The 11,640-nt window shown below is 37.4% G+C and overlaps 1 protein-coding gene across 1 annotated transcript in view; it reads left to right on the top strand.

Moving 5' to 3' along the window:
- Positions 1-8,504, top strand: part of SWT1 (SWT1 RNA endoribonuclease homolog (S. cerevisiae)) — a 31,210-nt gene extending 22,706 nt beyond the window's left edge. Inside the window, exons 16-17 of the mRNA XM_009884493.1 lie at positions 7,466-7,532; positions 8,436-8,504. Coding sequence (XP_009882795.1) covers positions 7,466-7,532; positions 8,436-8,504 — 136 coding nt within the window. The remainder of the gene's footprint in view (positions 1-7,465; positions 7,533-8,435) is intronic.
- Positions 8,505-11,640: the final 3,136 nt, after the last annotated feature.

Below are 11,640 nucleotides of genomic sequence, written 5' to 3' on the forward strand. Positions count from 1 at the left end.
CAAATATAGCTGATCCTCACAAACCATGTTATATCAGTGTGTTCTTGAGATTTACTCACTTAACAAGGGAGCATCAAATACCTATTTTCCACTTTTGACAGGAGATGGTATTATATGTGTTGATATTTATTACATTGACTAGCAATGAACAAAGATTATTGAACCTCTGAAATTTATACTTCACGTGAAATTGTAAAACCATGATATGTTTTTGAATAATTTTGGATTGAATAATATTTCTGGCTGTTTTCAGTGATGGTTTATACTTGTATTTATGTTAAGTATTATTTGGAACCAGTTAATTAGGGGACATAATTTAAGATCTCTTCAATTAAATCTTTAAAATAAATTAAAATAATTATCTTTCAAAATCATTAAAATGACTTCTTGGTTTTCAAGAAACTCTTTGAGGCAACAGAAGTATTTCTACAACTTGGGGTTTTCAAGTTTGTGCCAAATCTTTCATCACTTGTAGAAATACTTCCACCGATTCTGCTCGAAGCTGTTTGGGCCTTTCATCTTTGGAAAGAAGAGAGGTTTAAATACTTACCACAGATCATTAGCTTTTACAGATCTTGTTCTAAGTAGTGCAGAATGCCTTGCAAGGTATCGCTAACGTGGGGTATATATACTTGAGAAATATTTGACTCTATACTTAAATTACACCATAACATCTTTCCACTTTCTGCATGCAGGATGTGTTTCTCTTTTCACCTGTTGAAATTAAGGTGTGCACCAATACCAGCAGAAGATGGGAAGTACTTGTAGGTTTTCATGATCAATCAACTGAAACATATTTTGTGTCTTTTTGCTGTTACATCTTCCTATTAACATGCTGAATGGAATATTGGATACAGATAGTTTTCTTACCCTTTCAAAGGCTTCAGCAGCAGCATTTAAATTTATCTGTAGCCGTTTACATTAGCCAACATTTTCCCTCAGCTGAGTGTAACTTCTGATTCAAGGGTTTATATGCACACGTAGGGAATTTTACATGGAAGCCTTACTATCTTCACATTTCCTGCCCAAGTTTCTTTTACATAAGAAATTCTTGTAAACAGAAGAAAAAAAAGAAATTTTAGTCTTTGGTGAATTGCTATAGTTATTTCTAGTTTGATTTTTTTCATCTTTTTGCTAAGAGATAATTGTTTTGTTCACATGCCAACTTTAAAATCACTCAAAATTTACAGCATATACTCTTAGATATAATACTCATAGTGTCAGCTGTAAAAATATTTAACTGTTACTTACTGCAGTAACCTGAATTCTGCTTTTCTAATATTTTACCTAAATGGAATTTCTCTCAAAGTCCCAATGATTTTGTTTGTTTGGAAGGCACTGATTTAGATGAGAACTCCAAAAACATATATAAATTAAAAGCATAATTTTTTAAGATCTTCTCAGTAATGTAGCAAAGCATTACTGTGTGAGACCTGATCACCGAGTTGAATGTTTTGGGATTAAATAATTTAAAACCAGTTCTACAGTTTTACTAATTTAAAACCAGAATACTACAGATGTAGAGAAACTGTTTCCTCTTTGTTTTTTCAGCTAGTTAATGGAGTAACTGGTATTTCTTTTTCTTGGTGTCTAGTTAGAAAACTGTCATCCTTCCCTCAGACTGCCATGGCATTTAGCAATTTCTATCATAAAGTCTCTAGTTTAAGAGCTTTACTTTTAATCTTCCTCCGCATGCAGTCTCCTTCTGGAAATAAAATGGAGATTAACTCCCAGTTCAAAAAGTATTAGACTTTCCTACCACTAGTTGATTGATTTTTATTTTTTTACGTGAAACCTGAAATGTCTTTAACCCACTAAAGGAGAACAGTTAACTTACTTAAATGTAAATTTCAGCCTCAGGGTGCTGGGCTTTGTGCGATTTTCCAAGGTAAACAGAGTTTGCTATGAATGAGAAATGGGGTTTGGAAATACTGTGTTTAAACATTATACAACACAGGGCATGATTCCCTCTTCCTTTTCGTAGTGGCAGATCAGGCTGACGGTGCTACCTGTCAGCTATCTTCTGATCTCTTGAACACGTGTAACGTAATTTGTGTAAATTCTGAATGGTGAGCAAGAGGAGGATTTATACCCTCCTCCGTGGAGCATTTTGACCACACATAGTCAGATTGGCACGGCTGAGAGCGGGACTACAGTTGGGTGAGCCGTAAGGCATCTTGCAGAGGGGCATTATATGTAGAAATGTCCCTCCCTGGGGGTCAGCAGTAGTGTGGAAACATCCCCTTGGTTACAAATTAAAAAAACACTTTACATCAGTAATAGCATTTCCAAAGCTCATCTTTCTGTAGTGTTGTATCATGTAATTTAATTATCATGTCTGATATAGTTGAAAATGTGTAGTATCTGACAAAAGGTTTTCTCCTAGTTACAATGTTTCCTTTCCTACATGGATTCTTTGCCATCTCCTATTAATTTGAACTTATCTACAGCCTTCTCTGCTGCCAGGGTCCAGATTTGTCCTTTACCATCCTGCCTATTTTAATGAGAGCTGTAAGAAATTAAAAAGTTTCAAGACCTCTGCCTCTGTCAAATACAGCTGGAACTGGCCAGCGCTTAACAAGGAACAGGGCAGAGGTGATGCTGTGGCAGCTGCTTAAGCCTTGTTGCCTTTAAGCCAGTCTAGAAAGCAGAAAAGTTCAAATAAATGAGTTAGTTCTGTAAAAGCCATGGTCCTTTCTGACCTTGTAAAGCTAGAGAATAGTAGGCATCTGGACAAAGTGGCCCTAGGGTCTGAAGCACATCTGAAGCACTTCCACAATAGAAGAAAGAATGAACTTGACTTTATTTTGGGAAAAATACCCTTCATTTCCCAATAGGTTGAACAAAACTCTGGCGTGTGTTGATCATTGTAACACCCGTTTGAGTCCCTTATTGCAGTGCAGTATAATGAGGAATTGTTAATAAGCTGCTTAGAAGTTTTGCGTTTCCATTTCTTGTCTTTTTTTGCTTCCCTGATCCTTCCGACAGTGAGGTTAAATGGGACTTTTAATAGGTCAATTTGACTTTTATGCAGTTAAGTCATATGCTTTTTTTATTAACCGTACAGATTTATTGGATTGGTTAATGCTTTATGACAGTCTTATCAGTCTTACACCGCAGGCGATTACATAGAACTGTTAAAGAGGAATGGCTCAGTGTGACAAACACTGAGGTATAGAGGTTTGGCCGGATTTGAGAGCGATTACCATGTAGTCTCATATGACTTTTATCCATATGCTTTACTTGTCATTGCCCAGAATTTTAGTGTTTGTGAATAGCTGGCAGGCTGACCTGCTTTCACTGCCAAATTGCCTTGTGGGTTGTTTTTTTTTATTTTTCTCCTTCTATTTGATAAGTTAATTTTCTGATCCTTTTCGAATAGGCTTTGCTTGTTTCCCAAATCTTTTCTCTGCATGAGTGAGGAACCACATCTTGAGCTATTTCCTGTCCAATTCCATTTTTGATTAACATATCTTACAGTCTATGCATGCATTTGGCATCAGATGAGTGACAGGACAGTAGGTAAAGAAACATTCTGAGTGGATTGAGAAGCCCTGTTGCTTACAAGATAGAAATCATTACGTCTCGCTCTCTCCTTTCTCCCTTCTGCCCCAAGAACAATATCTAATCTCCATTTTGTAGCTGGTACCTATAGTCATGTTTTGTGTCTTTTTCTGACATGCTTTTCTCTACCTCATGTACCGAATATTTTCAGAAAACTACATAGAAACATACTGTTGATTTTAGCTTGATCAACAAATTGCATTTAATGGCAATCCAGCTTTCATGCCAACACCTGCTCAAAGTATGAAGTTTGGATTAATTAAATGTTGAAGTACATAACGTGGGCTCGTTTGTAGTTTGGTTTTGCATGGCTGTGTTGGTAGGAAAGGCAAAGTGATTCAGTGGCTTTCTACCCTCTGCTTTTGAAATACATTTGGTGTCGGGTGGAGAGAAGAAAAAAAAGCAGTGGTTAAATATTGCAGTGGCCACAATACTGAGATTCAGATTGCTCTTTAGAAGAGTTTCACTTAAGAGCCAGTTTGCTTCATGTATTATTAATTTAGATGGTGTTCTCTAAACATAGTTTGATGGCCGAGGCAGACTTTTTTCACCGAGAAACTTTGATGAAAATGAGATCAACTTGATTTAATGAAGTAATAGTTGTAGTCGATGTGCATACAAACATGTCCAGATTTCCCAGTGTACATCTTCTCATAAAATTTCTATTTTCCATAAAACAGAATGGTGGCTACAGAAGATGAAAAGAACAGATAATGATTAAAACCACTAGACAGCAGTGGTGGTGTGAAATCATTGCCCTGCAGACAGGAATGTGTTACAATTTTCTACAGAAAAATATATTCCAAGACTGGAGCCTTGTATTCAAGTTCCTATTTAGTTGAAAACAGCAATAAGCATGTTTTATGAATGCTGACCTGTTAAGAATTTGTGGGGGGAAGTTACTGTGCAAGCTTTTCTCACCAACTTCTTTTCAGTACTCTGTGTGTAGCAATGGTTCTTCCTTGAAAACAACAAATGTCTTTTATTTGAAGATACTGTGAAGCTTTGAGCCAAATGTCAGACTTTTAATTTCATGTTATAAACCCAGAGTCAATGTCATGATCCAAGCAAACGCCATAAAATAGGTTACAGGATTTAACGCTAAGTTACTTGTGTGTTTATTTACACATTTTACTTTGTTTTTTTTTCTAAAGAACTGGAAGCACAGCCGGTTTGTACATCTACCTGGGGTCTGGTAACATATAGTGAGCTAAACTGATAATTTTAACAGTTTGCTAATACACTTTGGTCAGCAGTACAAAAATAAGCATGTTTGTCAATTTTATGCCCTCACAAGAGATGAGTACAATGAATGGTGAGGATTACCTTGTTGAGTGCATAGACTGCATAGTCTGGGAAACATCAATGGAATAATTAAGTCTGCAGCCTTCTGACTGCTGTCAAGATTCAGAAATTTTAATAAATAAATTGTTTACTTTCCCTAGTAATTCTTGAAAAATGCTCCCTTCAGTAAGAGAAGATCAAATACAGTGTATGTGATGCTGATGCTTTCATGGTGTAACGTTTGCAAAGAGAAAGGAAATGTGGGTGGCATGTTGGCTGCTGTCATACACACAGTAGAATTAAGGGTCTGTGGCTAGATGACCTTGGAATTCTGGTCTAATACTGCTTCAGAAATTACTTTCAAACTGGTTTTTATTAAATGTAGTCTTGCTAAGAACAACAGAGTGAAACTTGAAGTTTCTAGCCACTTCTCGGCCTTGGGAGATGCCTGGTAGTCAAAGGGAAAGGCAGCACTGTTTAATCCTGCCTTCCACTCTTCTCTCACTCTCTTCATTCACCTTTTCGTAGCTCGTACATACATTTTTCTTCCACAAAATCCAGAAGCACATAATTAATACAGCTCTTCTTTTTTTCACCAGCCACCCTTCCCCCACGCTCCATCCTTCCTATAGAAAGCTTACCTGGCTGGGTTTCCCACCGGCAGCTCAACTGTGGCAGTAGTCCTACTTATCGTACACCCTTGCGTACGTGTCCTTGGCACCGCAGGAAAAATACGGCGATGAATGTATTTTACCCCAGTATACTGTGTAGCAATATGTAATGGCGTTCAGGTGAAGTTACTACTATCTTACCTTTTATGTTTTATACAGCTCTGCATTGAGTTTTATGAAAACAAACGCGCAAGCTTTCCTCCTTTTTGCATGAAATAGGAGGCAGAGCGGTACAAAAATCATCAGCAATAGAAATCACACTTTCCCAAGCTCATTTATTTATGTTGCAGATGACCGATGCGATAGCTAAAGCTGATGTATTGTCCCACACAGACGGTTGCTGGCTAATGGCTACATGGAGCTGGTCGGTGGGAATCTTAGCTGCGATGCAGTCCAAGCTGCCAAGATTCCCAGCGTTTCCAAGGACGTTTGCCAAATTGTCTCTGCCGGGGTTTTGCGCTGTCAAAGCTGATAGCTTTCTCACTGAGGCAGCAGTTGAAGGCTTTGGGGTATTTTTAGGAAAACTAGCCAATTGGTTCTCTTGCTGGCTTTTAGTTGGCAGGTTAAGTGTTTTAGTTTAAGAAAAAAATTCTGGGTACAACTTCTTATGAAGGGAGAAAGAATGTGTGCCTAATTTTTGTAACAGTGATAATTCCTATATAAAATCATGATGAAAATAAGCAGTGGGCTTACTATTTACGGTAAATCCTGTGGTGTGTCACTGTCTTCCAGCCTGTTTAAAGTACAGTGTCGTTTTTAACTGGGAATTTTAACTTATTCTGTTAGTTTCCCGTTTTTTTCAATTCCTAATTAAATCATTTATAAAGGCTTACAGCTTGCAAGGCAAGGGACGGGAGAACTTGGGCACTTTCCCATGGGAAAGTAAATAGAGCTTCCCAAAAAGATTTTTTTTTTTTACTATTTTTTTCCAAATTCAGTCATTTTCTTAGTCATTAATTACATGCTTGAAACTTTACATAAGGCATAATTTTATCAGTATTTTGTAATATATCTAAAGTGTTACGTGGTTTTTAATGTAGATTTTAGTTTACATTTTGTAATGTTTAAGAGGGTTCAGTTTTTTCCTAGTGAATTGAAATTAAGTTACACTGAGGTATAACTGAATTATATCTGCTTAAATAGATTAGGAGAATTAATTTTTCAGAGAATAACTTCCTTATTGGATCATTTTTGGAGCTTTGTGAAAAAGGGTGTACATACCTCAGAACTTCACAACATGTTACGGAGAGACCAAAACCGATGCTTTCTTCTGCAGGTGGTACCTCCGTTTGAACAAGGTATCTCCAATGAACAAGGACTAGATTTTGGGAAGGACTGCAGTGCTGACTGCTGTGTGCATTCGTGGCTAAATATAATACTAGTATTTCCTGTGATACTAGGTTTTTCATAAAGACACCTCTCTTCAGCTCTCAAATCCCATTTTCCCTTCTCAATATTGGGTGGGAACTAGTTATTAGAAGTAGCAAAACTGGTATGTAAATTGTAGCATTTGAGCTGTACATTAGAATACTGGAGGGAGGGAGTTAAAGCTTTAGCTAACGTGGGAAAGTTTTGTATTGCATGTCATTTTTCTGTTGCTGCACATTAATACAGCGGGCTTTGCTTATGTGAAACAAAAGGCTTTTAATTATTGCTGGGTTTCTTCCTGTCTATATAGAGAAATTGCTCATAAAAACATCACTTGAATTTTTAATTAGGAAAAACCTTCATAGGAAGTCCTTACAAAAATAATAAGCTCATTTAATTCTTTTAGACGAATGGAAAAGGATGGGCGGAAGGGAAAATTCTTCAAAGATCAGAATTTCCTTTTTGTTTAAAGAAAGTAATTAGACTTTTTTTCATGAAGCATTTCTCACTATTTTTTCACTCTTCCATAGAATCCTTTTATACTTGCTTAAAAAAATCTCAAAACTTTTCTTTTTCAGAATTTTGACCCCAACCAGTAGTTTCCAAGATATTTGGACCCTCTATAACGTACTCATAAGCAATGAGGTATGAAGTTTTCTTTAATGTTTTATCAGATACACTTCAGTTACAGTTTTTTATTTAAATTAGTTATGAGGTTAGCTGTCTCATCATTGTGTTTCCACTAAGCTGGAGTTTTGAACATTTGCTCTTACTTATTAGGCATTGGGCATAAAAATATATTTTTGGTTGGCACCTACTAAAAGTTGTTTGAATCTCCACCGGTATTTGGGTTGCTTGTGTGACTTGCTGAGCACTCATTTGTTGTGAATGACTCGCTGTCGAGAGTAAAAAGCATTGAAGCTGAAGTCACCAAAACATCCCTGACCTAGCCATTTTAAGAAGAGAGTACATTGCACTATGGAGAATAAAGGCTGCAGTTCAAAGGAAAAAAGATACATTGAAATTACTAGTTATTCACGAAGTTTTAACTCATTTGTGCTGAAGGATTTTAAGAAGAGAAATTGAAATGAATGTTTGCAGTAGAATGGAGGTATTTTCCATTTAGTATATTACGTATTTCAGATTTGCAGTCCTCTCCTATACAGAAAAACATACTTGGGATTTGGGCCTGTACATACAGGGTGAGTGTTTATGGAATTAATGCGAATCAGAATTTATTGCGTTTGCTATAGAACTGCAGGGTAAATTAAGAGGGGAGGAAGAATTGTTTAAGGTCTTTTAGATTGGTGCAGAAATTGTTAGAAAAGGGAGCTGGAGTGATACCTGTCACTCCCATTATATACAGTCATGATTGTTAATTTGTAATATTTGGTTTTATAATACATAGGATGACTTCTTTTATGTACTGTCTCAACTTGAGAGCCTGTTAGGTAATACATTAACCATGTCTGTTATACCAGCTGTATAATTGTAATTGATAGTGATACTTAGTAAATCACTACGTTAATTCTTTATTCTTTGTTTTAGATAAATAACAGTATAAAATTCACTGCTGAGGAGCTTTATGAGTGTGTTTCACAAGAGATATATCGGTAAGCCAATTACTAACCACATCAGATGAGTTTTGAGACAGCATTTTCACATGTACTGTATTAACGGAAGTACCATGAGAGAAATTGTTGGATAAATAAAAGAAGCCACCATTGTAGGAAGGGCATTGGGAAGATGATTGAGGATGTTTTCTTTTTTTTTTTTTTTTTTAAATGACCTACTATTGCAACAGAGTGGAAGGGACAGAAGTTAAATTAGAGATGAGCCATTAGCATCTACACAGTGATTTTCAGCTGTTTGACTTTGAGGTGAGATATTGGTCCCTCTCTCCTTTACCAGTTTTGGATTCATGGCTTAGTGGCAGAGCCAGTATAGGTCTCAGCATTCGTTGTAAGATAGATTAGAGCATGAGACTGCATTTAAATAAATTTGATTATAGCTGAAATTCTGTTTCGGTGAGGTATTTCACGTAACAGAATTTGCTATTATGAGAACTTTGCTTAAATCAGCAGAGGAAAAAACCCTGCGATTCTCAAGGTGATTCAAGTGATTGAACTGTACCATGAAAACTGGGCATATTTGCAGTTGCTGTGCTGCATTGGGGCCATCATTATTAAAGTCATAAATTATGCCACTGTGTGTTACTAAGCCATTTGTAAGTACGGCTAGGAAAAAAAAAAAAGGAGAAACAAACATAAGTACTTGTTTCCATTTTAGAAGGATTTTTTTACAGTTCAGTCACAGGAAAATAAATGTTCTGTTGTACAGCTGAGTTAAAGGCATTGAAAACTTTAGTCTAAAAATGAGTGTCATGCAAGCCTTAAAGTTCTTTGTGGTAAAGTTTCTGGCTCATAAAAGGTTTCTTTCTGAATTTGTGTAATTGAGATCTTGTAAATCCAGGTTCTGTGAGTTTTTTAAAATGCCATAATGGGTTTTTTTTTTTAATAAATATTAAGTGGATAATTAAAGACAGGTAAATATTTTCTTTGTTGCTGTTACATGGATATGTGAGTTAGCTGTACCTTGCCAGGATATGAAGCTTGGCTCCATCAGCTTTGTAAAAGGCTTGCAGATTATTTTAATCTGAGTAGGCAAATTATTCTAAAAAGCTTTCCTTTACCTGGATTGATACTGATATCCTAAATCTTCTGTGAATTTGCAAGTGCTAATTGCTAGGTGAGAGGAGAAAAGTTACGCAGGGAGACAAAGATTCGATCATAGAATCATAGAACAGTTGGGGCTGAAAGAGACTTTAAAGATCATCTAATTGCAACCCCCCTGCCATGGGCAGGAACACCTGCTAGACCAGGTTGCCCAAAGCCCCATCCAGCCTGGCCTTGAACACTTCCAGGGATGGGGTCTCCATAACTTCTCTGGGCAACCTGTGCCAGTGCCTCACCACCCTCACCATAAAGAGTTTCTTCCTAATAGTGAATCTAAATCTACCCTCTTTCAGTTTAAAACCATTACCCCTCGTTGTATCACTACACTCCCTGATAAAGGGTCCCTCCCCATCTTTCCTGTAGGCCCCTTTAGGTACTGGAGGGGTGCTATAAGGTTTCGCTGGAGCCTTCTCTTCTCCAGGCTGAACAACCCCAACTCTCTCAGCCTGTCTTCATCAGTGAAGTATTCCAGCCCTCTGATCATCATTGTGGCCCTCCTCTGGGCTTGCTCCAACAACCTATCTATCAGTAGAGAAAAGTAGTTTAGAAGCTTAGCTGTCTTGAGTTGATGACCAGCACTTCTGTAGTTCTCAAATTTTCAAACATTTGTGGACATCTCCATCATTGTATAAAATCTACAGTGTACGTACAGCCTTTGGTATTGTGCTAAGGGTAGCAAGGGAACTGCAGTTTCTTAATGTTTGAAAGATGTCCCAAGGTCCGTATTTTATCAGAAAGCCTAAAAACTTGGACTATTGTTGTGAATTCTGTGTGCCACCATAGATTTCATGGCCAAAACAAACATTCTCATCAGAACTTTGATTTTTTGGATAAGCGGTACAGGGTGAGGGTAACATTTTTGTTGCATATGCGTTATGTCCTTTGAAAACGTGTAAAGCAAATGAAGCAAAGATTAAGATTGGTGGCTATAAATTCAATCCACAGATTTTCAAAGTACTACTTATGTCTAATTGTTGTTCTCAGTTAATACAGTGGTGAAACTATTTGGTATTGCAGAAGTGAAATAAAATATGACTCCACCCAATAAAGCAGAGATGATAAATGAGGTTTTAAAAGCACTCAATTAAAAAGAAGTATTCCAAGAGCAAAGGCACAGAAAAGGAGACTCCTTTAAGGCATGCGGTGCTTTGGCAGAAACATGCTGAACAAAGTGTTTCCCCTTGCTTCAATTAACAGTGAACGTTTTTACTTCAACCTGCCCTCTGAATTCTTTGGGAGATAAATTCCTGCCTAGAATATTTGTACTTTGACTGTTCCGTTTCCAGGGTGCACCAAAGATGCTCTTGTCTTGAAATTTTGATCCAAAGGATTTGTCCTTATCTGGAGAATGAAAAGGACTACTTGGAGCTAGATAGCCAAAGCTACATGGACAATTCTCACGGCTTTTGTATCCCTCAGCGGTACTGAGGCTTTGGTATCACAGTAGCATTTAGAAGATGCCAGCCAAGGACTAGGGTCCAGACCTTTAGGCTATAAATAGAGCAAAAAGGCTGACCCTGTCCCAGAGATCCACTGTAACAATTTTTTGCATCTTCAACAAATTCACAAAATAAGTTTTTCCATCAGAAACTGTTATGTGACTTTTTAAAATTTGTGTCTGAACTTGCCTGCTAGTCGCCCAGTAGATTCCAGTCTTTCTTTCATAGATCTGAGTAGTGTTGACGGAAGACCTCTCCTTTTTTGGTGGGGTTCCCCCCCCCCCACCATTGCTTCCACATGTCCCCTTTCCTTATGTTGTTAGAGACTGAGATGTGGTGAGAGCAAAGCCTTGTAACAAGCCACTGTACTGAGTCAGATCTCTCACAGTTAAGGTGGCTGTTAGGGGGCAAGGCAGTAGGCTGCGAGGGAGGAGACGGGATTAGACGAAGGCAGCAAAGGGCAGGCCTGGCTGCTAATTTCTTCCTCGGTACAGATTCTTCAGTCCTGATAAAACAGGTTTACAAAAATCCTAATCTGGTGAATCCTTCTTAAATGGAATGAAGTTTTTTGCATTCTGA

This window comes from Charadrius vociferus, unplaced genomic scaffold (genome assembly GCF_000708025.1).
Source record: "Charadrius vociferus isolate BGI_N301 unplaced genomic scaffold, ASM70802v2 scaffold220, whole genome shotgun sequence".
Taxonomy (NCBI): domain Eukaryota; kingdom Metazoa; phylum Chordata; class Aves; order Charadriiformes; family Charadriidae; genus Charadrius; species Charadrius vociferus.